The 27,282-nt window shown below is 46.1% G+C and overlaps 1 protein-coding gene and 1 long non-coding RNA gene across 5 annotated transcripts in view; one reads left to right on the top strand and one right to left on the bottom strand.

The window, feature by feature from the left end:
• Window positions 1-12,836, bottom strand: part of TBC1D2 (TBC1 domain family member 2) — a 50,375-nt gene extending 37,539 nt beyond the window's left edge. For 3 of the 4 annotated variants that reach the window (XM_039234793.1, XM_039234794.1, XM_039234795.1), the window contains exons 1-3: window positions 12,326-12,836; window positions 7,928-8,069; window positions 1,370-1,517 (exon numbers count right to left, since the gene is read on the bottom strand). In XM_039234793.1, coding sequence (XP_039090724.1) covers window positions 1,370-1,517; window positions 7,928-8,069; window positions 12,326-12,691 — 656 coding nt within the window. In that variant the 5' untranslated portion in view covers window positions 12,692-12,836. Of the gene's footprint in view, window positions 1-1,369; window positions 1,518-7,927; window positions 8,070-12,325 lie in introns of those variants that run through there. The other variant, XM_039234796.1, reaches the window with a different exon arrangement.
• An 11,213-nt stretch (window positions 12,837-24,049) lies between these two features.
• On the top strand, window positions 24,050-27,039 carry LOC120233520. The gene is made up of 3 exons (XR_005528842.1): window positions 24,050-24,137; window positions 25,599-25,764; window positions 25,850-27,039. It is a non-coding gene; the product is annotated as an uncharacterized LOC120233520 (long non-coding RNA).
• The last annotated feature ends 243 nt before the right edge of the window (window positions 27,040-27,282 follow it).

Here is a 27,282-nt window from a genome sequence, read left to right as displayed (position 1 = left end):
CATCAGGGAAATGCAAATCAAAATTATAATGAGATATCACCTCACAAACCTGTCAGAATGGCTAAAATAAAAAACGCAAGAAACAAGTGTTGGTGAGGATGTGGAGAAAAGGGAACCCTCTTGTGCTGTTGGTGGGAATGTAAACTGGTACAGCCACTGTGGAGGACAGTATAGAGTCTCCTCAAAAAATTAAAAAGAGAACTACCCTACAATCTAGTAATCACATTACTAGGTGTTTACCCCCAAAATACAAAAACATTAATTCAAAGGGACACATACAGCCCTATGTTTATAGCAGCATTATTTACCATAGCAAAATTATAGAAGCAGCCCAAGTGTCCATTGATAGATGAATGGATAAAGAAGAGGTGGTGTGTGTGTGTGTATATATATATACACACACACACACACACACCACGGAACATTATTCAGACATAAAAAGAATGAAATCTTGCCATTTGCAATAACATGGATGGAGCTATAGAGTATAATGCTAAGTGAAGTAAATCAGTCAGAGAAAGACAAATACCATATGATTTCACTCATGATCAAAGGAAAAAAAAGAGAGCGAGAGAGACAAACTAAGAAACAGACTCTTAACTACAGAAAACAAATTGATGGGTACCAGAGGGGAGAAGTGGGGGTGGGGGGATGGGTGAAATAGGGTATGGAGATTAAAGAGTACACTTACTGAGATGAAAAATAAAATAAAACTTGGGTAAAAAAAATTAAAAAGTAGGTCGCAGGGGTGCCTACGTGGCTCAGTTGGTTAAGTGTGCCACTTTTGATTTCCTCTCAGGTCATGATCTCATGGAGTCGTGGGTTCAAGCCCCACACGAGGTTCTGCATTGGCAGCACAGAGCCTGCTTGGGATTCTCTCTCTCCTTCTCTCTCTGTCCCTCCCCTGCTGTGGACCTGCACACACTCTCTCTCTCAAATTTTTTTTTAAAAAGTAGGTTGTATAAGTCACTCTGGGGAAAAAAAAAGCTAATAATTTGATGTGTTTCACATCTGAAGACACTGTGACACTGTCATCACATTACACTCAGCATGACCTCAGTTATGCATATACATGTACAGAAAACGCAGAGGAAAGAGATATACCACAAGCTAAGAACGCTGTACAGGATCATAGGTAACTGAAAACCTATATCTTTCTAGATTTCTAATTTCCTACAAAGAATATGCACTACTTTCACAATCAGAAGCACACATGTAATATTTTAAAGGGCCGATGTGATGAATTAGAAACAAAGCCCCTCTCCCGCTCTCCGGGCCCACCTCCCTGCGGAGATCACACCAGATCACTGTAAGCTCCAAAGGAGGGGCTGTCTGCAAGGTGGCCGGCCCTCAGTCCCACTGCACTTACTGTATTTCAGTTCCCAGATGCTTGAGAGAAATATTCTGAAGGGCGGAGGGCACGGCAGGTGCCGGCTGCGAGGCGGCTGCCACACCCACGAGCCCGGGGGGTGTTTGCACAGGGCACAGGAACCCGTCCAGCTCCGCTTCCTCTTGCTCTGGGGAAGAGAGACACAGGGCAATCATTCATCGCTGCATCTGGGCATATGAGACAGGGGTGCGCTGGGCTCGGCTCCCACTGGGAGCAGGGGGGAGTCGGTGGGCTGCCTGAGCAAGCCTTCCTTGCAGGTTGAGAGCAGCCAAGGAGGCAGGCTTTTCATTAAATGTTCTCCCAGGGAAATGACGCATCTTACTGAGAACGTCTTCCTGAAAACCTCACTAAAATACGTAGAACTGCTGATACTTCTACATCTGAGGGTCTACCCTAAAAACATTACCTGACATGCAGACAAAGCTTTATGAACCAAGAGGTTTATCCCAGCACCGTCTGGCCTCACACTGGAAATAACTCCCTCAAACTGGAAGTCAAGTTCTGGGGAGGGGTTAAATAAATCATGATACCTTCCGAAAGTGGAATATCAGCCATTTAAATAATAATCAGCCATTTAAAACAACACTAACGAAGAATGCTTAAAACTAAGAGGTACAGGGGCGCCTGGGTGGCTTAGTCGGTTAAGCGTCCGACTTTCACTTGGGTCATGATCTCGAGGTTCATGGGTTCAAGCCCCACGTCGGGCTCTGTGCTGACTGCCAGCTCAGAGCCTGGAGCCTATTTCAGAGTCTGTGTCTCCCTCTCTCTCTGACCCTCCCCTGCTCATGCTGTCTCTCGCTCTCTTTCCTAGAAATAAATAAAAATATTAAAAAAAAAACCTAAGAGGTACAGGTGTGGGATATAAAAACAACTAGTAAAAAACTTGGGTTAGAGCATGGTCTCAATTGCAGAGAAAAAGTCTCACAGAAATACACTGTGGTATGGACAGAGGTCAGAGGTGCATGGTGGGACCAGAAGCAGGCTGCCCTCATTATCGCTTTGTGTTTTTGCCCAAAGTGTCTACACTAAACATGAGTTATTTTTCATAAACAGAAAAATAATGTCTACTCAGCAAAAGTAGAAGTTTATAAGCAGACTTTATCACAAGGAGGCTTTAGGGCCACAGTACGTAGTACCAAAAAGCAAGGTGGGGCATTGGTATTATTATACAATCTGAACTACATTTAAATAAAAGGCAAGCGGGGGGGGGTGTCATAATGTGATATGAACACTGGCTGTCGCTGGGTGACAGGATTACGGCTACTTTTTCTTCCACTTTTCTACTTTTTGTAAATGTTCTGCAATGATTCTTATACAGTGAGTGCTTCAAAACATTTAACGTTAAGGGACATTTCAAGGCTAAGGAAACATTATTTGAGGTAGAAGAGAGAGGAGGTGAAATATTTAGAAGTTAGCTTTGAGCGTCACAAAAAGCAGAGGAGAATCGAGGCCACCTGCTGGGCGGCAGGATCTGGACCAGGCAGCTCCTGCGACACCGAGGGCAGCAGTCGCCTTCCACAGGAGCCTCTTACAGAGAGGCTGGAAATGTAGGCGGAGAGGGAACTTCACTTTTGCATTCCCTTTTCAAACAGGGTGCAGGTGCAAAAGCACTGAATGTAACCGCCAGGGCCGGGGGAGTTGTTCTGTCTCCTCACAGACAGACTTTGTAATCAATATATTTAATTCCTAATAGGCTCGGTCACATCCTGCAGAGGGCTGGGACTTGGCAATGCCAAGTCTTCTTTTGAGCTCCTCTCTTTGATTCACTCTCTCGCCAAACACTTCTGGCATCTGCCCTGAGGTTTCTGGTGGAGCTGGAGAAAGTTAGATAATCAATCTGTAGGAAGCTCCCAGCTTAAGGAGCAGGGAGAAGTGTGCGCTTCAGGTAGACCAAGTGAGCAGAAGCTGGAGGGCAGGCCAGGCGAAGTGCAGGGGAGGTCTGGGAGATGGAGACAGATGGTTTCACTGCAAGTCAGGAAGACTTCCTGGAGGAAGGGCACTGGAGCAGGGCCTGGAGGGCTGGAAAGGATTTTGACCTGCTGAGGGCGTCGGGGAGGATCTTTCTGAGTGCGTAAGTATAGGCAGCAGCGAGGGGTTCCAGATCCAGAGCAGAGGATGCGAGGAGGGAACAGAGGGGTGGGGCTGGGAAGGACAAATGGCCGGGGGTGGGGTGGGGCTAACAGGGGATCTCATCGGGCTGGACCCATGGGAACCCTTGGGGTTTCAGCAAAAGCCCCAAAGAATCTGCATTACAGCTGCGGTGTTGGAAAATCTGAAGCCAATCCATGTTTCTGTTAGAAGGGTGCTGTGACCAGACTGGAAATTGCATTTTCTCTTCTGGCCCCAGGTTCCACATTTTAAAATTAAAAAAAAAAAATTTTTTTTAATGTTTCTTTTTGAGAGAGAGAGAGAGAGAGAGAGAGAGAGAGAGCGAGCGAGCTGGGAAGGGGCAGAGAGAGAGACACACACACAAAATCCAAAGCAGGCTCCAGGCTCTGAGCTGTCAGCACAGAGCCCCACGCGGGGCTCGAACCCATGAACCATGAGATCATGACCTGAGCCAAAGTCACTCAACCAACTGAGCCACCCAGGCGCCCCATGGTTCCACACTTTTAAAATGGGAAGGATACTCTCCATCCTGCTCCTTCAGAGGAAAAGTATATGAAAATATTTAGAAAACCATAAAAGGCCCATTCTGTGGACTTTAATCTTGTAAAAGTAGGCTTTGAGCTGACTCAAAATAATACATTTTTCTTGTTTATCAATACTTTAACCATCTTTATTCTCCCTCATTCATAACAAAAAATGTACAATTTGTCTAAGATTTTTAATGTCTTAGCAAGTACTTCCCTAACTGCCAATATCTGACTTCCTTTAATGTCCATCTTTGGCCCTAAATCTACCCTGAGGCCACATGAACTAAAGCCTTGGGGGTAAATGTCACCCACCAGCTGCATTCGCCAGTGAGGAAACAGTGGCTCAGAAGGATTTTCGTGGCCAGGGTGACACAGCTGGTGGCAGGGCCGTGCACTCAAACACAGCTCCTTGCTTTTCCACTAACGCCACGTGGTTTGTCAGAGCAGGTTGTGTTCAGGCGGAGGGTTCCAAGGTGGGAGGGGCTGCCCGGGAAGGCCCCGTGGGAAGGTTCCCAGTGCGAGGAGGTGTGCGAGAGATGGGTGGTGCGAGACAGGGGTGCCAGAGTGAAGGTTAGCTCTTCCCGTAGGTACAGGATTGGTGACCCGAGGCTCTGGTCTGGGGCCTCTGGGCCCCTCTCCAACCTGGAGAAACACCCTCGGTGAGAAGAAATTCTCAGCGGCGCCTATTTGAATTCTCCCTTTGCCTGAGCTGCAGGGGCCGCTCCATCACCAGTAGGAAGTCACTGCCCAAGCAAAGGGCCTGGGCCAGCAAGTCACTTCCCTGTAGGGCCCTGGACATGGCGGTTGCCTCCTCAGCATAAGGAGGGGGTTAGGAGCCTGCAGATTCAGGTTCAAATTTCAGCGTGGACATTTTCTTGCTCTGCTACCTTGACCAGGTAGGTCTATTGGCCTCTGGGAGCATCAGTTTCCTCTTCAGTAAAATGGGTACAACACTACCTCATAAGATTGATGTTTAGTAAAGTGTTAGAAATTTCTCAGTGTCAGTGGTATGCATATTTTTATGATAATATATACTTACATAAGTGCTATTTTGTGTAAATCATGTCTTACTTTGGCAACATATTATTACCAGTCTGTTGGTTTGCCCTTGATCTTTCTCAGCTCTTATAGAGACCAACATTTGGTTAAACACAAAATAAAGGTGTAAATGCTTAAGAGCTGCAGACAGCACGCCTTGCAGATTGCTCAACAGCAGTAATAGAACACTTTTTACCAGATGGAGTGTCTGTGACTCAAAGGCAGATGTGAGTCTGTTGGTTTTCACTGTCCTGGGAGGAGGCTGTTTCCTCCCAGGAAGGGTGGGGACTGACTGTGGGGCAACCCTGTCCACACAGCAAATCCAGGCCTGCCTGCTCGCTCCCAACTCCAGAAATATCTTTCTCGGGGGCCCAGGGAAGGTTCCGCAGGGGACCGGATCTAGGAGGGCGAAGGCTTTGGGAGAGGCCCACATCCCAGCTTCCTGCATCTCCTGACGGGATCCTCTTTGGGAGACTGGTGCCCTGGTCATTGTGGCAATCGCTCCCCCCCTTCCCCCCCTCCCCCACCGTCCCCAGCAGAGGCTGGCCCTGAAGAGGCTCACTAAATGTGCTCCACCAAAGCCACAGCATTCAAGAACTCAGAAAGGGTTCAGCACAGCAGAAGAACCTATGGGATCCCAAAGCCATTTCAGTTCCAATTTCAGTTCCAGACACACCAGAATTCTGTCATCAGGAGGGTTTCTTGTTGCTTCAGATCTGAGGCTGATCTTGGACAACTGTACCAACTCACGTTGCAGCTTCCCACACGGCCAGGGCTGTCTGGCTCTCCGGCAGAGAGAGGGTGGGTTGCAAGTGCAGAGGCACCAACAACCCTTGCCCAAAGAAAGCTCTTACACGCATGAAACACCCAGAAGGTTCTCAGAAGAAAAGACTGATAATTTCTATTAACAACTGAAAAGAGTAGTTATGTTAAGAGTATAATGTACCCATACACATATAACAGCAAGTTATTAGGATGGCTACCATGTATTGAGCACTTACTGTGGGCCTGGCATTAGTCTAAGGGCTTTATATTCCTTTCCTCATTTAATTATAGAATCCAATGCAATTGCTCACAAATATCCAATGTGCCAGGCGGGCACCTGGCACTGGGACACCAATGAAAAAGACACGGCCCCCACCCGAGGGCAGGGACCGGCAAGGATGTTATAATGAGAACACAGGGTGACAGGCCTTGTTGGAACCACATGAAGAAAGCATCGAGGGCTCATACAGAGTCCAGCTGGCATGGCCCTGGGAGGCTTCAAAGGGGAGGCTGGCAGGAGGGGGAGGCGACTGGAGCGGGGCTATGACAACAAGCAGGGGTTTGCCAGGCAGACACGTGTCTGCTGCTGCCGAAGTGCACACGGTGTGAGGTGAGCATGTAGAGGTGAGCCAAGGGAGGATGGGCCCTGGGCTAAAAGCTGGGCCTGCGTCATGGGTGGGCGGGGCTCCAGCTGTCACTTTAGAAAGCTCACTCGGGCTGCAGTGGGGAGGATGGGTCTGAGTGGCAGACTGGGGCACGGGACACGGGTGAGGAGGCTGCTGTGTTTCTCCAGCCAGGGGCTGCGAGGCCTGAGCCAAGGCACAGCAGCGAGGAGGGGGCGGCCCGGTGCTAGGCCAGAGTGCAGACACCGATGGCACGGCTAGCCGAGACTGCCGAAAGCGGCCCCCCATTACGGAACGATTGGGTAAATAAAGGGCCATTTAACAATGGGAAAGAAACCGGGGGAGCAGATGGCCAAGGGCAGATGAATTCGGTTTGGGACACACAAAACACGTGGGTACAGAGTTCTAGAGGCGCCTGGCCACAAGTCGTGCCCTGGCCTGTTCGGTCTCCCTGTTACCCGAGGATGAGGCATTTTAGACACATGGCAGCTCTGAGCTGAGACAAGGCTCTGAGCTTTTACAGGGCAGCTGGGGGTGGTCTGTCCTGATTCTCTCCCGCGAAGCAGATTGTTGGCTGCAGCGTGGGGGGCGGAGGGTGTGATCTCCAGGACTCCTCCATGCTTGCATGTTCTAGGATTTGGGATCAGGAAACTTCATTTGCAGGCCATGTGGAGGTGAAGGATTCAGCCTCAAGGGAATACTACGGGTAGACTCACTGACCTACCCAACTCACACACAGAAGCATTTGTGTAGGAGGCAGCAACAATAACTGCATTTTCTCATTCCCCTTCTGCACAGCAACCCCATGAGAGTCTCATTTCTTCGGACCTTCCCATGGAGGTCATCAAAACCGTAGCTGATGCTTACTGCGCTCTGACAATGCACAGCGTGCCTCCAACCACTTAAGGAGTATGGACTTGTTTAATTCTCATAATAACCCTAAGAAGTCAGTATAGTTTATTAGGCTTATTTTATATGGAAGGAAAACGAAAGCTCAGAAGGATTAAGCAACTTAGGACCACACAGGATTAGGATTTGAACCCAGCTGTCCTGGCCTCAGGGCGCATATTCTTGCCCTTGACACAACACTGTGTCCTAACGGATCATGAGTCACAACCCTGGCTCTTTGCTTCTTTTTTTTTTTTTTAATTTTTTTTAAATGTTTTATTTATTTCTGAGAGAGAGAGAGACAGTTTGAGTAGGGGACGGTCAGAGAGGGAGGGAGACACAGAATCTGAAACCGGCTCCAGGCTCTGAGCTAGTGGTCAGCACAGAGCCCGACGTGGGGCTCGAACCCATGGACCGTGAGATCATGACCTGAGCCAAAGTTGGACGCTCAACTGACTGAGCCACCCAGGCACCCCTGGCTCTTTGCTTCTTTAGCAGAGGCTCCTCCCACTCACTCCCAACAGGAGGGGAAAGGGTTTGTCACCAAGACCCTGGGTGTGTGGGCAGGAGGCAAACCCATTGGGTACCTAGCTCGAGACGCAGGGCAGGCCCATTCCCAGCCAGGGTGGCATCAGGGACGGCGGGAGGTGCAGGCGGGCTGTTGTGGAGCTCCCAGCGCTTCATCTGCAGCTGCTGCAGCCAATACAGCATCACTTGCTTTGTGGCGGCCTGAGAAGCACAGGGGTTAATTGGTATGGCCCTGTGCCCTCAGCGTGGCACTGGGTGAGGGGTGTGGGAAGGTCATAGGAGCTGGGTGATTCTCTCCCTCCCAGGGGAAAAAAAAACTGTCACTGCAGACGGGTGCCCACCTCTGAAACACCACTTGCTTCTTGGCCACAGGAGATAATCAGGCATCGGTCCCAAACTCGGGGTTCCTTAACCTTTCTGAGTCTCAGTTTTTCCATCTGTGCTATAGTGAGTTTAACACTCATGTCCTGGGGCAGGACAAGGATGAACTAGGGTAAGGGAAGTGAAATGCCCAGCATAGTACCAGACTCATTTGAGGTGCTCAATGCGCTCACTGGACAAAGGAATTTGGAGGGGATAAGAGGGAAAGAACTCTGACATTCTGACCTCAGTGGTGCCCCGGCCCTATCACCATCGCACTGTGCGACATCACAGTGTCTTAACTGACTGTGATACTGTGATTCATAAGAAACATGTATTTGATCATTCAAATGACCCAGATATATTTCTCATATGTATTTGATCTTTGTCCGTGGTTTCTGGCTCAGAGCTCCTAAAGCCCTTGAAACTTCCTGGGATAAGGGTGATAAAGGTGACTTTTATTGTTTCAATATGGTTAACTCTTGGAAAGCCCTTAGGGAACCTAATGAGGAGGGCTGGTTAGGATTAGAGGCTTGGAACTTTCAGTAGGTTTTATACGCCACAGGGAGCCCAACTCGGACCTTGAACTCAGGACCCTGAGATCAAGACCTGAGCTGAGATCAAGAATCGGATGCTTAACACACTGAGTCACCCTGAGGTGCCCCAGGGCTTGGAACTTTCAGTCCCACCCCTACCATCCCAGGAAGGAAGAGGCTGAACCAGAGAATGGCCAGTGAGTTAGTCAATCATGACTATGTAATGACGCCTCCATAAAACCCCACAGGACTGGGTTTGGAAAGCTTTTGAGTCAGTGAACATGGAGATGGGGGGAGAGTGGCATAGCTGGAGAGGGCTTGGAGGCTCCTACCCCTTTCCCACACTTTGCCCAATATACCTCTTCATCTGGCTGTTGATCGGTATCCTTTACCATACCCTTTAATAAACTGGTAAACATAAGTGTTACCCTGGGTGTTCTGGGAGCCACTCTAGCAAAATAATCAAACCTAAGGAGGAGGTCACTGGAAGCTCCAGTTCGTAGCTAGCTGTCAGAAGCACAAGTTAACAGCCTGGGGCTCGTGACTGGCATCTGAAGTGAGGTGTTGGGGAGTCTTGTAGGACTGAGCCCTTAGGCTGTGGAATCTGATGCTGTCTCTGGGTAGACAGTGTTAGAATTAGGTTGAATTCTTGGACATCAGCTGGTGTCTGAGAATTGCTTGGTGTTGTGGGGGGGATCCATGCCCCATGTTTGAATTGGGTCCAGGAACCCTAAAAGACTGACTTTTTATGGAACAGAGAGAATCCATGGGTATGGTTGGGGACTGGAAAGCCATATGCACAAAGTAACAACATAGTGGCACCCTCCAGCTACCTCAAACAAAGTAATGGTTGATACTGGCCATTTGTCTCCCAGCACTGGATGGTCCAAATACCTACTTTCACATCTATTACATTGTTGGATCCTCCAGGAGGGAGGCAGGGCAGGAACGCTCAGCCCTTCCACAGATGGAGAAACAAAGGCTCTGAAGTTGCCCAGGCAGGTGGTGGTGGAGCTGGTCCCAGAACCCAGATCTCCCCCGTTAGACCAGAGCTTTGTTGTAATTTATGGCCAGGGGACTGTGGCTTACATAGAGAAGGGCTGAGATCACATGGGCCGCAGCAGCCGGGCAGCTCACTGGGAGTGGACGGTGAACTTCACAGAGCTGCCCACAGTCAAGGCCAGGTGAGAACACCAACAGGCAGCAGGCTATGGGTAACCAGGGCAAAGCTCCCCCTTCTATGTGGTCCAGATGAGGTGTGCATGAGGCTAGGGGGCTCCATGAGAGAGGCCCTGGGCCTGTCAGGAGGTACCACATGAGATAAAGTAATGCCTACCAGTCTTCCCTTTCTATACACTGTCCCTAAGAGACCTCAGTGCTACCCGGGCTTCACCATGACCCTGTGCTGACAAGCTCCAGCCCATACCCAAATACCTCATTTTCGTAATTCATTGGACAAGTATATATGGAGCACCTACTATTCATGTCATGGCCCCCTCCTCTTAGAACTTAAGAGTCTACCAAGGGGGTGTCCTACGACCTCCCCAGGCTGGGCTCCCCAGGTCGTGACTGGCCCAAGTGAACAGTCAGCCACCCCTCCCTTGCGTTCCTCCTCCCTCACATCCCTACTCACCCCCATGGGTCTCCCTCCTCCCGTCACAGCTCTAGCTCAGCCACCATCCTGTCTCGATCACCTCCAGCTAGACTCCCTGCTCAGCGACCTTGCCTTCTAATTTGTTCTCTGCCCAACAGCCACACTGAGCCTCCTAAACATTCTAATCTCACAGGGCTTTCTTGTTTGATGCTCTTCGACAATCTCCCACAACCCACAGGACAAAGTCCAAGCTGCTGGGCCTAGCTCACAAATGCCCCACGCTTGGGCCTCCATTCTCCCCCTCCATCTTTTGGGTCCCTCCGTACCCTAGGCTCCTGTGATCTGCCTGGACACTCTGGGCTGTGTACTGTTCCCTGTCTTTGCTCATGGGGCTCTATTGGCCAGAAATGCCCTTCATCCTCTCATCTGCTCATAGAAAACCAAATCCCTTTTTCAGGACTCAGAGGTCCTCTCCTCTCTCTGTGCTGCCCTCCTGGATAGACCCTTCCACTCAGGGGAACTGACCCTCCTGTTCACCACACTTTTCTGGCAGAGACCTATCGGAGCGTCTCTACGGAGCATTTCACTGTGGGTGCCACTCCTCCGTCTGTTCTCTCACCAGACCTCAAGCTGTTTGGGAACCAGCGGGCAGGTCTGATTCGGCTCCATACCCCAGCGCTTAGCACAGAGCCAGGCACACACATAGGTCAATGGACGTGTTGGAGACCCTGTAGACAGCAGTTAGCCTGTGGGAGGAGACATGTGACCCATAAACCACATGATCTCTAAAATGCCTGCCTTCCCTGGCCTGGAATTCCTGGTTTGCATTATTTTGTCTGATTTTCCCAGCCCGGTCACCAGCCAGGCCCAGCCATTAAAGGGGAACTGAAACTGTGGGTCTCAATAGATGCCCAGTTGGCTGGAAGGGGGGGAGGGGCGGGAAGACAGGGGGTGTTGGGGGGCTGTCTCCTCACACTCTTCTCTGGGGCGAGTGAATCCCAGAATTCTTAACCCACATCTGTCTTTCCACTTAAGTTCTGGGGCAACTCCTCCTGAAATGAACATTATGGTCTCAGTTTTATCACCATGTGGGTTCATTAAACAAACATTTATGGAGCAGCCACTAGGTGCTCAGCTGTATTCTAGATGCTGGGATTAATTCAACAATTTGTAGGTCCAAGATGCTTACACACCTTGTTTTGAATCTCACAGACTACCTAGATTCTGAAAGATTAAGTAAGTAACGCAGGGTTACACTGCTAGTCAGTAGCTGATGTAAACTTTGAATCCAAGCCTGTCTGATTTCAAAGCATGTGGCCTTTCCACTATTTCAGGCTGTCTCAGTTAAGGGTGATAATAAAACAAAACCTACTAAATGTGAAACACGTTTAGACAAGCCTCTGTGAACATTCTAGGCTGATCAGTGAAACCTAATCATTTTATCTCCTGATCCCTGCCAGTGTTTGCTCAGCATTCACTTCCTTTGGCCAAAATACCAAGAAAAGTCATTCAGAGTCCTGATCTTGAGAGGGCTGCACAGCTCATATCTTTACTATACTTCAGCCCCGAGTAAGAGTTAAGGTAGGTAAGTGCGTTGTTAAGGCACACCAAGAAGTCAAAGTTCTGATACACTACTGAGAGGTAGAAAGACTAAGGATTTCAAGCGTGGGTTACGCCACTCACTAGATGCCTGACCTCTTAAGTAACTGGCTGGTTACTTCATCTCTCCCAGACTGTTTCTTGATTCTAATGCGGGTACATCATCCCAGCCTGTTAGGCGAACCCAGTGAGAAAATGGGTGTAAATGCGTTTTGGAATGCACCAAATCCTGGGCACCCACCGTTCACTGGGGGAGATCAAGGGCTGTGATCCTTGTTCCTGTAAATTTACTGTGACCACCCACACGCGCCAGCCCGTGCTGCGGGAATTCATCCCGGCTGAAAAAGGAAGAAAACTGCCCCATTTACCTTCAGGGTAATAATCCGGCTGGGAGTCTTGATTTCAAAAGTCCCCTCCTCGGCATCTGCCTTGCAGTCAAAGACCGCACTGGAAAGGTCGATGCTGTCCAAGGGATTGGCATCCTGCGCGGTCCGTGAATAATACAGGCGACGTTTCTTCTCGTCGTAGAAAAACCAGCGGGACTTCCAGCCCCGGATGGGCCCTTTGCCGCCAAATTTACTTAAATAACCACAGAGTTTCTTGGGGGCCGCCTCCAGGGAACGAGCGCAGCCCTCCGACTCTTCCGGAGGCAACACCTCGGGGCCCCTGGCAGGCTCTTCGGACCTGAGGACGGAGGAGTTAGACTCTGCGGGGTTCTCCTGGGCGCCCTCCATCTCCACTAAAGACCGTCGAGGGACTGACTGGAGGGCAGCAGCCAACTCTGGCCAAATCCCAGAGTCGCAGCCGGCGCCTTCCAAGAGCGAGAAATCTGGGAGCGGGGCGGGGCCAGTGGTGCCCCGCCCCCAGGAGACCGCAGGAATGCGGACGGCTCGAGTAAATTAATCTTTGACGGCAAACCCAGGTGGGGCGGCTGGCCACGCCCCTCCCAGCCTCTCCGCAGCCAGGCCACGCCCCGACACGCCCTCCGCTGGCTCACCCAATCCCACTTGCTTCCGGCTTTCACGCTCCGCCAGGCAGCCATATTTAGTGAGGGCATCTGCGGGGCGTGAGGAGGCTCCCAGGTTGGAAGCGTGGTGTCACGGAGCTAGGTTAATTGGCGGCAGGGAAGCAGGAAGAGATGCCTATCTCTGACTAGACTGCGGTGGTAACTCGTGTAATAGGGTAGAAGGATGGTCCTTCTTGCGTCTTATGGGCAGTCCGTCTTTACCCCGCAGGTGCCGCGCGAGTTACCGTTGGACGGCGCATTTCGCGGCCATTGGCTGAGAGGGACGCCGGCTCGGTGACGCCACTTCCGGCGCAGCTCACGGAGCTCAAGGTCTAGGGCTCTGACGGCAGGCTTGTGTCCCGTGTTAGTTTAGTGCCCCGGTGACTCCCCGCTGACCTCACCAGTTTACCCCGGGATTGTCTCAACTTCCACTCACCGCCCAACGGCGCTTGTCGCGTTATGTAGGGCCATCAGGCTTGGCTGCTGCTAAATGATGCGAAGATCCTAAATAAAATATTTACAAATCAATTTTAGCATTTTACGAAGAATTATATACTACACCTAGAAGGAGTAATTTTAGGGATACAGGGATATTTTAATAACAAGAAAAAAAATTACATCTGCAGTGCCAAAAATACGAGTATCTTAATATTTTCTCAAAAGGCATTTTTTTCCTGAAGTTTAAATCTATTACTATAGAATTAATGTTTCAAAATTTCTTAATAAAATAAGACAATCTTGTTCTAGATTTTCTAGCTAAATAATGATAGATATTTGAAGGAAAAATTATAATAATTTCAAATATATGCCTTACATTTGAAAAACCATAGAGGTCTTCCCACTAATGCTCCAGGAGTTAATCCAGGGTTCCACATTTGCTCATCATATTTTCTTAGTCTCCTGTGAACTATGACATATTTCAGTTTTTCCTTTTTTTTTTTTATGATTTTACAGTTTTGAAGGGTATTGGTCAGCTATTTTGTAGAATACTGTGAATTTGGGTTTGTCTGGTGTTTTCTTATGATTAGATGGGGGTGATAGGTTTTGGGGAAGACCATGGCAGAGGGGAAGTGCCTCTCTCATCACCTACTATCCAGCTATGTGATATGCACGTGGCGAAGGTAACCTCTGTCTTTGGTTAAGATGGCTTCTGCCAGGCAGAGAAAGACAAATACCATATGAGTGTACGTATAGGAGGATTAGGAGGAACTTAACGGAGGACCAAGGGGGAGAAGAAGGGGGGAAATAGTGGGGGAGAGGGAGAGAGGCAAACCATGAAAGACTCTTGAATGCTGAGAACAAACTGAGGACTGATGGGGGTGGGGGGGGGAGGGGGGAGATGGGCATGGAGGAGGGCACTTGTGGGGATGAGCACTGGGTGTTATATGGAAACCAACTTGACTATTTGTAATAAACTATTTGTAAAAAACTATTTGTAAAAATAAACTATTTGTAAAAAAAAAAAAAAAAAAAAGATGGTTTCTGCCAGAATCCTTGGCTATAACGTTACCATTTTCTCCTTTCAACACTGTTCCTTGGAAGAGAGTCACTGAGTCTCCACCGTAAGAGGCTGCACCTTCTGGGGGTAGGGACGGTTGGTAGCATTTTTATTTTTTATAGCCTATTAGAATGATTCTGAAGTTTATTTCCAAGAGTGAGCAGGTGAGAATAGCCAACATTTTGAAGAAAAAGAGTAATTAGGATTTGGCCCACTAGATACACAAATTTATTGATTCAATCAAAAAGTGTTTAGTGGGCATCTTCTGCCAGGCACCATTTAAAAGAGAAAGCTGCAGTGATGAATGGGACAAGGTCCCAGATCCCACGGGGCTGTCACTTTTGTCCAAGGAGACAGCCCATAGACAGGTAAGCAAGTAACTTACCTGAACATGGTGACTCCAGATTCTCATACTTACTAGGAAGGAAGCAAACAGAATTATAAGAACAACAGAATTTAATGTTTCTGGTACAGGGATGGGCACATCAGTGGAGCAAAGTAAGTTCAGAAAAACATACAAGCAAGTGTAGAAATGTAGTACAGGGAAGGATATTCAACCTCTTTTTTCCTGCTATTATCCCTAAAGGAGCCCTTTCAGAATTTCCCCCCTGATCACCACCTCCTGTAAAATTTTAACACCACAAATATAATATGAATCTCTTCATGTACTGCATGTATATCTGTGCTTTATATATACAAAGAGTAGGATTTTTCTTTTGTACCCCAAGAAGTAATTTTGAACCCCTTGGGGGGTGATTATGTCCCTATTGAGAATGCATATTATTGGAGGATAAGATAAAGTTAGAATTTCGAATCAGTGGGGGACACGATGAGCTATTTATTTAGTAAGTTAGTTTAGGTATTCACCTAATATTGTGTATAAAAATAGTGTTTAAGTAGATTAGAACATAATGCATAAAAACAAAACCATAATATACATACAATGGAGTGTTATTCAGCCTTAAAAAGGGAGAAAATTCTGATACATGAGATAACGTGGATTAACCTTGAAAATATTCTGCTAAGTGAAATAAACAAGACCCCAAAGGGCAAATATTGTATAGTTCTACTTACATGAGGTACTTAGAATAGGAAAATTCATAGAGAAAGAAAGTATTATAGAAATCACTAGGGGCTGGGGGAGGGGAAAAATGAGGAATTATTTTTTAATGGGTACAGAGTTTCTGTTTGGGATGATGAAAAACTTCTAGAAACATAGAGTGATGGTGGTTGCAGAATACTGTGAATGTACTTGATGCCACTGAATTGTACACCTAAAAATAGTTAAATTGGCAAATTTTATTATGTATAATTTTACCACAATAAACATTTTTAAGTGAAACCATAAGTATGTAAAGAAAATAAAGGCAAATATTTATATATCTTGGTCTGAGGGAAGGAAGCCCTTATAAACATAATGTGAAAAACAGCACACAGAAAGCTAAAGATCACTAGACTGTCCATAGAAATATTCCAAATGTGTTTACCAGAAAATATCAGGAGCCACCAGAAAAGACAAGTACAAAGTGAGAAAATTATTTGAAACATTTATAACACATATGATGTAGGGTTAAAATTTGTAAGCTGCACATACAAGTCAATAAGTCAAAGAAGCAATAAAAACAATGCACGAGGGGCACCTGAGTGGCTCAGTCAGTTAAGTGTCTAATTTCGGCTCAGGTCATGATCTCACAATCATGTGAGTTTGAGCCCCGCATCAGATTCTGTGCTGACAGCTCAGAGCCTGGAGCCTGCTTCGGATTCTGTGTCTTCCTCTCTCTCTGCCCCTCTCCCTCTAGTACTCTGTCTCTGTCTCAAAAATAATATTAAAAATTTTTTTAAGTTAAAAAATAATGGATGAGTCAACAATCCACTCACAAAAGAAAAGACTAAATGTGTGCAAAGCAAAACCTTTTAACCACTCCAGTAATTTTGACCTACAGTTAATATTGGTCAGCTTTTTTTTTTTGTATGTAATCTTTGTCCCTTGAATGGGGGGCACATCAGTCTCCTAGAGGAGGGATCAGAGGAGAGTGGCATAAATTGGGACAAGAAACATGGAAAATAACTTGGCAGCTGAGGTCAAAATTCCTGGGACTTTGTGTGTCCTGTGGTTTAAAGTTCTATCTGTAAGAATTTGTCATAAGAAAAAAATCACACATGCTTACAAATATGTTCATCACAGTATTATTTGTTACTTCAAAAATTGGAAGTAGTATAAATGTCCAAAAATCTGAAGTTGGTTAGGTAATTACTTTTTGTAGGAGAATACGGAATGATATGGAAAATATTAGGTAAACAAAGCAGACCACAAAACTATTTTCACAAAACTTAGTATTTGGTAATATAATATATATATGTATATATATATATATATATATGTATATATATTACTCTCTCTCTCTGCCCCTCCCATGATCTCTTTCTCTCTCTTTCAAAATAAATAAATACACTTTTTAAAAATGTACCTGTAAGTACACAATTGTTCCTGTTTTTAAGTTGCTCCAAAGTTGAATATAATTTCTTACCTGAAGAATGGGGTTCATACACACTTCTGGGTGTAAAATAAAGAAGTCACAGGAATGAAAAGTACAGCATGGGGAGTATCATCAGTAGTGTAAAAACTTTGTATGGTGACACATGGTAACTACCCTTATTGTGGAGAGCATTAAAGAGAAAAGTAAAAGAATGGAGATTGTAAACCTTTTCTTCGAACTCCACTCCCATAGGAAACAATCAAAAGAATCACATACAAAAAGAAGATTAAGTAAGGAGCTTTCTAGAGAAAGAAATACATAATATCCAACTCTCCAGAGTTGTAGATTAAGGACACACATTAGAACACTATGACTGTCATGGTCAAGAGTAGGAAGGAGTAATGCAGGTTCCTCAACTTTTCCACATGTTACAGATTGAATTGTGTCTCCTCTAAATTCACATGTTGAAGCCCTAACCACCCCCTCCCCCAGTACCTCAGAATGTGACTATTTTTTAAGATAGGGTACTTAAAGAGGTAATTAAAGTAAAATGAGGTGCCAATCTGATTGCTATCCTTATAAGAAGGGAAGATTATGACACAGAGAGACAGGGAGAAGACCATGTGAAGACAGAGAGATCTCTAGCCATCTACAAGAGAAGAGAGAGGCCTCAGACAAAACCAGCCCTGTCGATGCCTTGATCTTGGATTTCAAGCCTCCAGAATGGTGAGAAAACAAATTTCTGTTTTTAAACGACCCAGTCTATACTTTGTTTGGCAGCCCTAACAAACAAATACACACTCCTAACAACAAAATGAACTTCTTTGTAAGCCCATCTGAGACACAGTCCAAAGTGGCCTAGAGCACCCAGGAAAACTCTGAAGTCTTATTTTATAAACATAATCAAGTACAAGTTCATGTCAGACAGTTTTATGTAAAATATTTACACTGCTTTCCAGAAAGCAAAATAGTCACTCCCTACTCCCAACCATCTCCACTCCGAGGGATGTGGGGAGAGTCAGAGCACACAGTTCCCAGGTAGGGTGGTGGGTGTCAGGACACCTGGTCACTGGAATTTTCATTGGAAAATTACAACCTTTCTGGGCTTTAGTTTCTTCACCTGTGGTACAGGGACCATAATTTGTCCCCAGGACATCCCACTGAATGTTTGTGAAGACCAATGACAAAATTTCCTTGTTTGTATTATTTCCTGTAATAATACGAACAGGCTTAGTGTTGCTCCAGCAGAAAAGAAAATAAAAAGGAAAAGAAAAAGATTGAAGTTTTGGTTTAGGGAAACTTCTGTTGATCTAGATATATTGATTGTTATGTATTCTAATAATGGTTATTACATTAAAATATAGTTAACGTCTCTCCCCTGCCCTCCCTTCCTTTCCCTGGGGAATATTGTTAGCTGCGAAGCAAGAGGTTGTCAGAAAGCGACCCCTTGTGGCCTTTGTGCTGTACTGCCCTTGGGTATATTGGGGGGTTCTCAATTTTGTCAAAGGGCTTAAAAGAGGCACCAAACAATATCCCCTTCCCCTCCAAAATATCCCCAATAGGCAGGTTAATACTTGACATCATTAAGGCGAATATATTTTACATATTCCTTCAACCCATTTATTTAGTAAAGGCAAGAGAAATGAATTTCTATCAACAAAATCATGTATTTCTTTGGGTTCGATATAAGGGTTTATTACATGTACAAAGAAACATTATGCCTTAAGTTATTTGGAGTTATCTTCTTGGTCAGATTTTTTCCTCTTCTGCCTACGGGATACTTGTAGTTCTCTTATTAAGGAAGGAGTATAGTCTTATTGAAAACATATTTTTAAAACTTTAGGTGTTCTGGTCAGCAAAACATCATCATATACTTTCTACTTGACTTATTTTTGAGTAATATAATCTTCAATTGATAATAAGCCCAAAGACTTCAAGTTGACTTGGCACATATGAGTTTTAAATACATACTTTTAAAAGGGAATTAGGCTCACTTAAACCCACAAGTTACTTGCAAATAGGATTCTCATTGGTAGTTTTCCTACAAAATACTGAATCAGGCCAACGGAGAGACAGTGTTTAGTTTTGCATGTGTACGTCATCATATAATATAATCTTAGAGGTCAAAACAGCTCCTCAGTTACCTGGAGGGATCACCATAAAGAGTGTCCACCCCTCAGTTAAAGTCTGCGTGATTGAACATAATGGAGGGTTTGACTCTACATGTCAAGCACACGTTTGACAGTGTTTAGCTATAGAATCTGGAAGGAATGACTGGACACTGCAGACATTGAATGTTCTTCTATTTTATATTCCATTTCAAATTCTTTGAATTTGAATCAAATTCTGCCAAAGGAACTTTGGTCCTGGGGAAACTTGCTTGTTAATTTATTTTTCAAAATTTTATTTATTTATTTTTATTTTAGAGAGGGAAAGAGCACAAGAAAGGGAAAGGGAAACACACACACACACACACACACACACACAGAGAGAGAGAGAGAGAGAGAGAATCCCAAGCAGTCTCCATGCTGAGCATGGAGCCCGACATGTGCTCGATCTCACAACCCTGAGATCATGACCTGAGCTGAAATTAAGAGTTGGATGCTCAATTGCCTGAACCACCCATACGTCCTGCTTTTTAATTTATTTTATATTTTAAAGAATCAAATAACACGGGGGAGTATTTTTAGTTTAATGTTCACAAATGTATAAGTCAGAGAAAAGAAAATGAGACTTTTGTGATTTATGTTCTTGGTATGCTTGGCAAGAAATGTAGCAACATCATTTAATGGGTGGGGAGAGGACATCCTATTGGGACATTAAGTATCAACGCTAGGTGGTACTTTATTCACGTCTCCTGTCTTTGGACTTAGATGATCTGATTTGAATTTTTTTAATGTTTTATTTATTTATGAATGAGAGAGTCAGAATGAGCAGGGGAGGGTCAGAGAGAGAGAGAGGGAGACACAGAATCTGAAGCAGGCTCCAGGCTCTGAGCTAGCTGTCAGCACAGAGCCCAACGTGGGGTTCAAACCCACAAACCGTGAGATCATGACCTGAGCCAAAGTCGGACGCTTAACTGACTGAGCCACCCAGACATCCCTAGATGGTCTGGATTTGAATTCTGGCTCCATCATCCCTAGATGTGTGATCTTGGACAAGTTACTTAACCTCTCTGTGCCTGAATTTCTTCACCTGTATAACTGAAGATAATCATAATCCCTCTCTGCAGTGTTACCACACACTTATGGGAGATATTCCATGTAAACTGCTTACATAGTATCTAGTTATAAAAAGAATTTAAGAAGTGCTAGCTACTAATATTAGTAAGAATTCTAAGAATCATAGGTCCTTTGAGCTAATAGGGACCTCCCGACATGCATTTGATCCAGGTCATTTGACACACTCTCTTATTTTTATTCCAAGCTAGAAGACAAAAAAGTTTTTCTGTTTCTTACTGCTTTCATTAAGTAACAGGCGTCTCTGAGGTCTCCTAAATGGAGTCAATTAGATAGCAACATTCCTTCAATGAGGAACAATATCTGTATAATTATTATTTTTTTAAGTTTAGTTTTGAGAGAGATATAGAGCACAAGCAGGGGAGGGGCAGAGAGAGACACACACACACACACACAGAATACCAAGCAGGCTCTGTGCTGTCAGTGCAGAGCCCGATGTGGGAGGCTCGAACTCACCAACCGTGAGATCGTGACCTGAGCCAAAAAGGAGAGTTGGGTGCTTTGCTTAACTGACTGAGCCACCCAGATGCCTCATGATGTCTCTTTAGAAATGGAAAATGGCCATTGTCCTGAAGAGGTGGTGTGGCTTCATGATCCACCAGCGGAAGCACACCCCAGGATCTGCCTTTTTTCTTTCCACTAGCTCTACACTAGCTCTATACCATTGTTTCAAATGAAGGTCGAGAGCCATAGAATTTAGCAAAGATCATCCACTCAGATGCCTACAGAGACAAGGCAGGTAATAATATGTATGAGTTAAGTAGGCTGGGGGTAAGGAAAAAAATCCCACAGTACACACAGGATGGTAAATGTCAATTGACACTTGGCCTTAATGTTGTATAATAATAGGGAGCAGTGTGGCTACGGTGAATTAAACAACATATAACCTATATAAAGGAGTACCTCTACTCAGCTCTATTCTACTTTTCGAAACAAACTAGAAGCGCAGGTTTTATTTAAATAAAAATTTTAATTAAAAAAACCCACTTTGTCTCAAATGTGTTAACAAAAGCAAACACATCTGTTTGGCCCCAATATGACATGCACGTTGTCTGTTTGCAAGCCCGAAACACGGGGCTTCGGACACCTACTTCAGCCTCTCACCCAGTGGAAGAATTTCCTCTCCAGCCCCCCAATGGGAATGAACCCTTCTAGAGGGGGCACGGCCACTTTCTCTAGAGGCTCTCTCTTCCATTCTGTAAACTGCCATGTTTGCCGAGCCAAGACTGTCCCCCCCAAATTTACTGCGGTCCCTCCTCCTTTGTCACTTTGGAGCAGCGGGGAGGAGGATGGCACCTTTTACATGTGACTGCTTCCCATAGAAGGTAATTTTTGTCATGCCATTGCTTTCGCACTGCCCCCGTGACATGATTTCTAGGCTTGTCACTGTCTACTTCCCCTTCCTCCAGAACTGTCCCTTCAGAAAGCGCACAGCCAGAACTGGAGGGGGGACGGCAGGGAGAGAAACGCAGACCCTTTGTAACTTTCATCTCCAAGATGCTAAGCAAATGGGGACATCTGCCCTGCTGAGTCACACCTTCTCCCTCTGACATATATTTTGAAGAGATCAGACAAAGGGGAAAGGAAAGATCTCACTTCTGCAAAGTCATGTGGAAAAGTGGAAGGATTTTACTGGGGAGGGAGTTTCCTTGGAGATGACGCATGGGATTCTTAACGACACTGCATTTGTGTTTAACCTGGGGCCTTGGGATGCTCTGAGGACAGCAAGGAGATACAGACGCCTTCTCTGGAAGCTCAGCGCTCTCCTTTCTCTCAGCCTGCCCAAAGGTGGACCACTCCTTAGCTTCTTTTAAGATGACTGAACCCCCAACAATCTTGCTCCGTGTCCAGTCACCCCATGGGAAACCAGTGTCTCTTGCCACAACACACAGGGAATGATCCGGGCCACCTCAGAGCCCTCCTCGCCTCAGCTGGGCCATCTTTTTCTGGCCCCTTTCTCCACACCCCCAGAGCATCAGCCCTGGGCATCAGACCAGTGGTTCTGAAGTTCTCAGCTAAAGGGCACTGTCAGTCCCTTACTTGGTGGTGGGGAAAGGGTACGTAAGAATACTCTGGGTACCTCTAATCTTACGGGGGAGGAGAACTGGTCTAATGCCGGCCCTGTTCCCCAGGGGATGAGAAAGGGATGGCGGCTGCTCTGTGCACTTCACATTCGCTTTCTTCCTCTGGTTTTGACCCATAAAGCCTACCCCGCCCCCACCTTCTGGTTGCACGTACAGGGTTGGAGGTGAGTGAAGGTGTGTGTGGCAGGTCTGTTCTGCAGAAATCATATGAAATCACGACTTCCTGCAGGCCCTGCACTAAGATAACAGCCTCACATCTGGCGGTGTTTAGAACTCAGAGTGGAGGCTCTGACCCAGTCCAGAAACATTCCAGTGGCTTTCCCACTGTGGAGTTAAAATTGACTCCCAAGTGGCCTTCTGCATGGACGCTGGGAATAGGCTGGCCCGAAGGTGCTCCCCTCCCTGACTCTTGCCCACAGTAGAAATTGAACTTTTAGGAGTGTGAATGAGACACTTTTCTCTAGTTTCCAGAAATGGTCTAGGTAGAATTGTCATATGGCTTTCCCTCTATTGGGTGGGCCATTGTAGCAAGAAATTAGGAGAGGGAAGAAGTTAAATGCATGGCCTTCTGACACTACCTTAATCCCAGAATCTTCCCTCCCTGCCTTCCCTCTCTCCTGTCTTTCTTTTTTCTTCTTAGCCCATTGCCTCACCAATTTATCTATAAATCTACTTTGTCTCACAGAAACCCGGTTTTACTGTATTTTTTTTCTTGAGACTATAGATTGAATGAGATTTGATATTCCCTTCTGTTTCCTGCAGGAAATCTTTTCCCAAAGCATGTTCAGGCTTAGCGTGCTGTGTGCTATTTGTTTTTGTTTGTTTGAGAGAGAGACAGAGAGAGAGAGACAGAGAGACAGAGGGAGGGAGAGAGAGAGAATCTTAAGCAGGCTCCACTCTCAGTGTGGAGCCCAATGTGGTGCTCAATCCCACGACCCTGGGATCATGACCTGAGTCGAAATCAAGAGTCAGATGCTCAACTGAGCCACGCAGGTGCACCTGTGTGCTGTTTGTCTGTCTTTATGCTGCAGTCTTCAGAGGCTCTACATTCATTTTTTTCTGCCCAGGAAGAGGCACATTTTATTGAGGTATATACTTATGATATGTGATTATACACATTTGTGTGTGTGATTATATGCATATGTGTATATACATGTGTGTATATACATGTAGTCACTCACCATAAGTGTACAGATCAAAGAATTTTCATGAAGTGAACACAGCCCTGTAACCAGTGCTCAGACCAAGAACTTGAATATTCGTAGCACCCAGAGGCCCTCCTCATACCATTTTTCCCACTACCTATCCCTATCAAGGTTAACCATTATTCTGATGTCTAACAGATTAGATTTGCTTGTTTTTGAACTCAATATTAATGGAATCTTACAGTACGTCCTCTTTCTGTCTGACTTCTTTCAGTCTGCATGTTTTTCAGATTCATTCATATTATCACATATGGTTGTAGTTTTCCCCCCATCCTCACTGCTATATAATATTCCACTCTGTGAATATATCACATTTTATTTTTGCTCTGTTGATAGCATTTGGTTATTTTCCAGTTTTTACCAGCCTGATCATTAAAGCAATTTTTTAATGTTTATTTTTGAGAGAGAGAGACACACACACACACACACACAGAGAGAGAGAGAGTATGAGTGTGGGAGGGGCAGAAAGAGAGAGGGAGACACAGAATCTGAAGCAGGCTCCAGGCTCTGAGCTATCAGCACAGAGCCTGAGGGCTTGAACTCATGAACTGTGAGATCATGACCCGCACCGAAGTCAGTTACTCAACCGACTGAGCCACCCAGGCGCCTCCGGTCTGATCATTTTTAAGCAGTGACTATCACAACCAAGGCTGGCATTTCTTCCCAAAAGGGTGAGCATCTTCTATGTAGCTTCCTGTGCGTTGGGCTGGGCAGAGTCTTGCTATCTCTTGGAGAACTGAGCGCTCCTGATTTAGCAGTCGGGGTGGGGGATGGGAGATCTGGCCAATGTGCAACTTGGGCTCTAGGGCTCTGTCTCTGCTGTAGCTTCTTCATGTTATTGGCTTGCCTGGGCTTCCGCGTGGTGAGGGTTTCCCCTGTTCACATTGTCCAGGCCAGAGGCACTCAGACTGGGGTTTAGAGCCTCAGGCAAAAAGCTATGGGTGAATCTCAGAGGTATGCAAATCTATAAACTTTAAAAAGACTGTATTTTTATTTCAAGAGAATCTAAAAACAAATTAGTCACCTTCCAGGTCATTGGAATCCAGTTCCTTCTGATGAGGCAGTTTCAGGAAGTGGTAAAGAGGATGTATTCTGGTGTTGTCCCCGTTCAAATTTCCTCTCTACACCTCAGCTGTGTGACTCAGGACAGCACTCATCCTCTGTGCCTGAGTGCCTTTAGCTACAAAAGGGTCTCAATAATCATTCCTACTCTGGGGTCCCTGCGAGATCTAAATGAGATTATGCCCGCCAAGCACTTTATCTGGTGCTCAGTGAACATCAGTGCTCAATCACCACCTGATTTGTGTGTATTACCTGGGTGGCCCCGTCATTGTCAATGGCTCATGAGAAAAACACAAAGGTGGAATTAACAGAGAAGTGATGTGTGAGAGCCGAATGAAGGCCAAAGGATATCATGGAGTGCTGAATAAATGAAGTGTTCACAGTTGTTTAAATAAAGAAAAGTAGTGTGATGACTGAGTCATCGCACAGGCAGGCTGAACTCAAAGGTATGTGCCTGGGAGCAGTTGGTGCTGGGCTTGTGTTGCGAGCTGCGAGTTATTTTTCTGCAAAGCCCCATTTACCCCATGAAATCAATGTTGCTAATATGATCTTTATTGGGTTTGTCATTTGCACTGAATTTATAAATTTGTTTTGCTCTTATGTGAAAGGCAGAAGCATGAGCTTATATTTAGCGTGAACACATTTAGGTAACTTTCTTTAGGAAAACAATTTAAGGGGCACCTGGGTGGCTCAGTCGGTTAAGTGTCTGACCTCAGCTCAGGTCATGATCTCATGGGGTTCGTGGGTTCGAGCCCCATGTCAGGCTCTGTGCTGAGAGCTCAGAGCCTGGAGCTTGTTTCAAATTCTGTGTCTCCCTTTCTCTCTGCCCTCCCCCACTCATGCTGTCTCTCTCTGTCTCAAAAATAAACAAACTGTAAAATAAAATAAAAAATAAATAAAAGAAAAACAATTTAAAGTCAACGCTGTGTCTTAAAAGGTGTCCCTATGGTTTTTAGTTTCAGAAACACTGCCCTGGGGTTTTTGAACCGGAATTCAGATAGAGGGAAATCAAAGGCATTTCCTTTGGTTTGGCACAGAGCCCTAACTCACCACGAGTGGGAACTCTCCAGTTACAGATCCGAGCCAGCAGCCAAGATGTTGAGAGCAACGAGTGCCAAGCCAATAGCTCTTCACTACCACCGGAGCCTGTAGGTTGGCAGCACGTCCAGTTTCACCCCACTCCAAAGCTCAGAGTGTGGACTTTACTTCATGATCTAGCTGACCGTTGCATTCCTGGTATTGCCTTCTAAGATTTCTGCTTTTGCATTCAGAATCTCTGAGATTAATGGCTCTATGGGGTAAAATGTTGCCTGTTACTTAGGTGTTACCTAGTAGATGTCATGGAGCAGAGCTCTCTCCTGGCCATGATTCAAGAGGTCCGCTCCTCGGCAGCCGCACCACTGGGGATCCAGCACTAGAAAGCTCCAGCCTGGGATCAGCCTTCCAGTGAAATCTGTAGGCCCAGTCCCCCCTTTTCTGGGGCCTGCCCCTAGTCACATGGCCTTGGGCCTCCCTAGCCTGCTTTGGCCACCTTGCCTTTGCTCTATTTTCCAGACCCAGCCACCATGTCTCAGTCAAGGTGTCTAATTCTGCAAAAGGCTTGTTCTGAGCCAATGGGAGGGCCTTATGCTGGGTGGGACCTCGAGGAAGCGATGTGACTCCCATCCTCAGGGAGCCCATGGTCTGGGGTAGGGGGTAGGGGCCACAGGAGCATCTACCCAGTGCCGTGAGAAGTGTAGAGAGCTGTTCTGAATACAGAAAACAGGAAGAGAGGGTTTCACGCTGAGGGATCTAGGAGGGTGTTGAAGGATGGTGGGATTTGAGGCGGAGCTGTAGGCTGCCGGCCCAGCATGGTGCAGGAAGTGCATTCGCTAAGTGGGGAGGCAGGTGTGAGGATGGAAAGGAGAACAGGTCCAAACTGCAGGCTGTTAGGCCTGGAGGGAGAGTCAGGTCTGGGGCAGCAGTGAGGCTTCTAGGTTAGTTAGGGATTTTTTGGTCGCAACAGATGGGAACTGAACTTGAACTAACTTAGGCAAAAAGGATGCCTTATGTGGAGAAGTGAGAATCCTTCTTGGCATGGGAAGGGCCAGGGTGCTGCCGGCCTTCGGGAACAGCTGGCCAGCTACTCAGGCGCTGTCAAGACTCATCTCTTGATCCCATTTCTCTTCATGTAGGCTTCATTTTTCTCTTTCAAGGCTGAACCTTTCTACATGGAAATACCCTGGAGACTGGACGTACTGGCTCCGCTCAGGTCAGGTTCCCGTCCGTGGATCCGGCAGCTGGGGTCACGTGGTAGTGGGGCTTTTCCATTACTGTCTGCAGAAGGTGGCTGAGGAGGCAACGGGAACTGTCCCCTGAGTTTGCGAGCAGAGGAATATGACCAGATCTGACCCCCATTTTTGGGATGAGTAGGCATTAAAGATGACAATGTTTTTTTTTCCTTTTATTCATAAAAACAAATTTGCAACAATTTATTAAAAATTGATACCATGCAATAGGGGTACGAGAAATTCCTCATTTACATTTGATTCTGGCAGTTCCAGCCTAATTTAAAGCGTTTGTGCACTAACGTCATTGGAAAATGCCTTCAGGCTGAAGCCTCTTCGGAAATGTATGGTGTATTTGCTGCGTATAAAAGAACAGAACCGTTAAATAGCTAGGGTCACTTCTGTGGGTCTTGTTATTTGCAGGGAAATTAAAAAAAATGGGTGAACCTACAGTATCATTAAGACAGAAAATGTACTTTGTGGGTTA

Source organism: Hyaena hyaena, unplaced genomic scaffold (genome assembly GCF_003009895.1).
Source record: "Hyaena hyaena isolate Hyena2069 unplaced genomic scaffold, ASM300989v1 scaffold_93, whole genome shotgun sequence".
NCBI classification, from domain to species: domain Eukaryota; kingdom Metazoa; phylum Chordata; class Mammalia; order Carnivora; family Hyaenidae; genus Hyaena; species Hyaena hyaena.
Note: the sequence above shows the minus strand (reverse complement) of the source record. Positions and strands in the feature narration are given on the sequence as shown.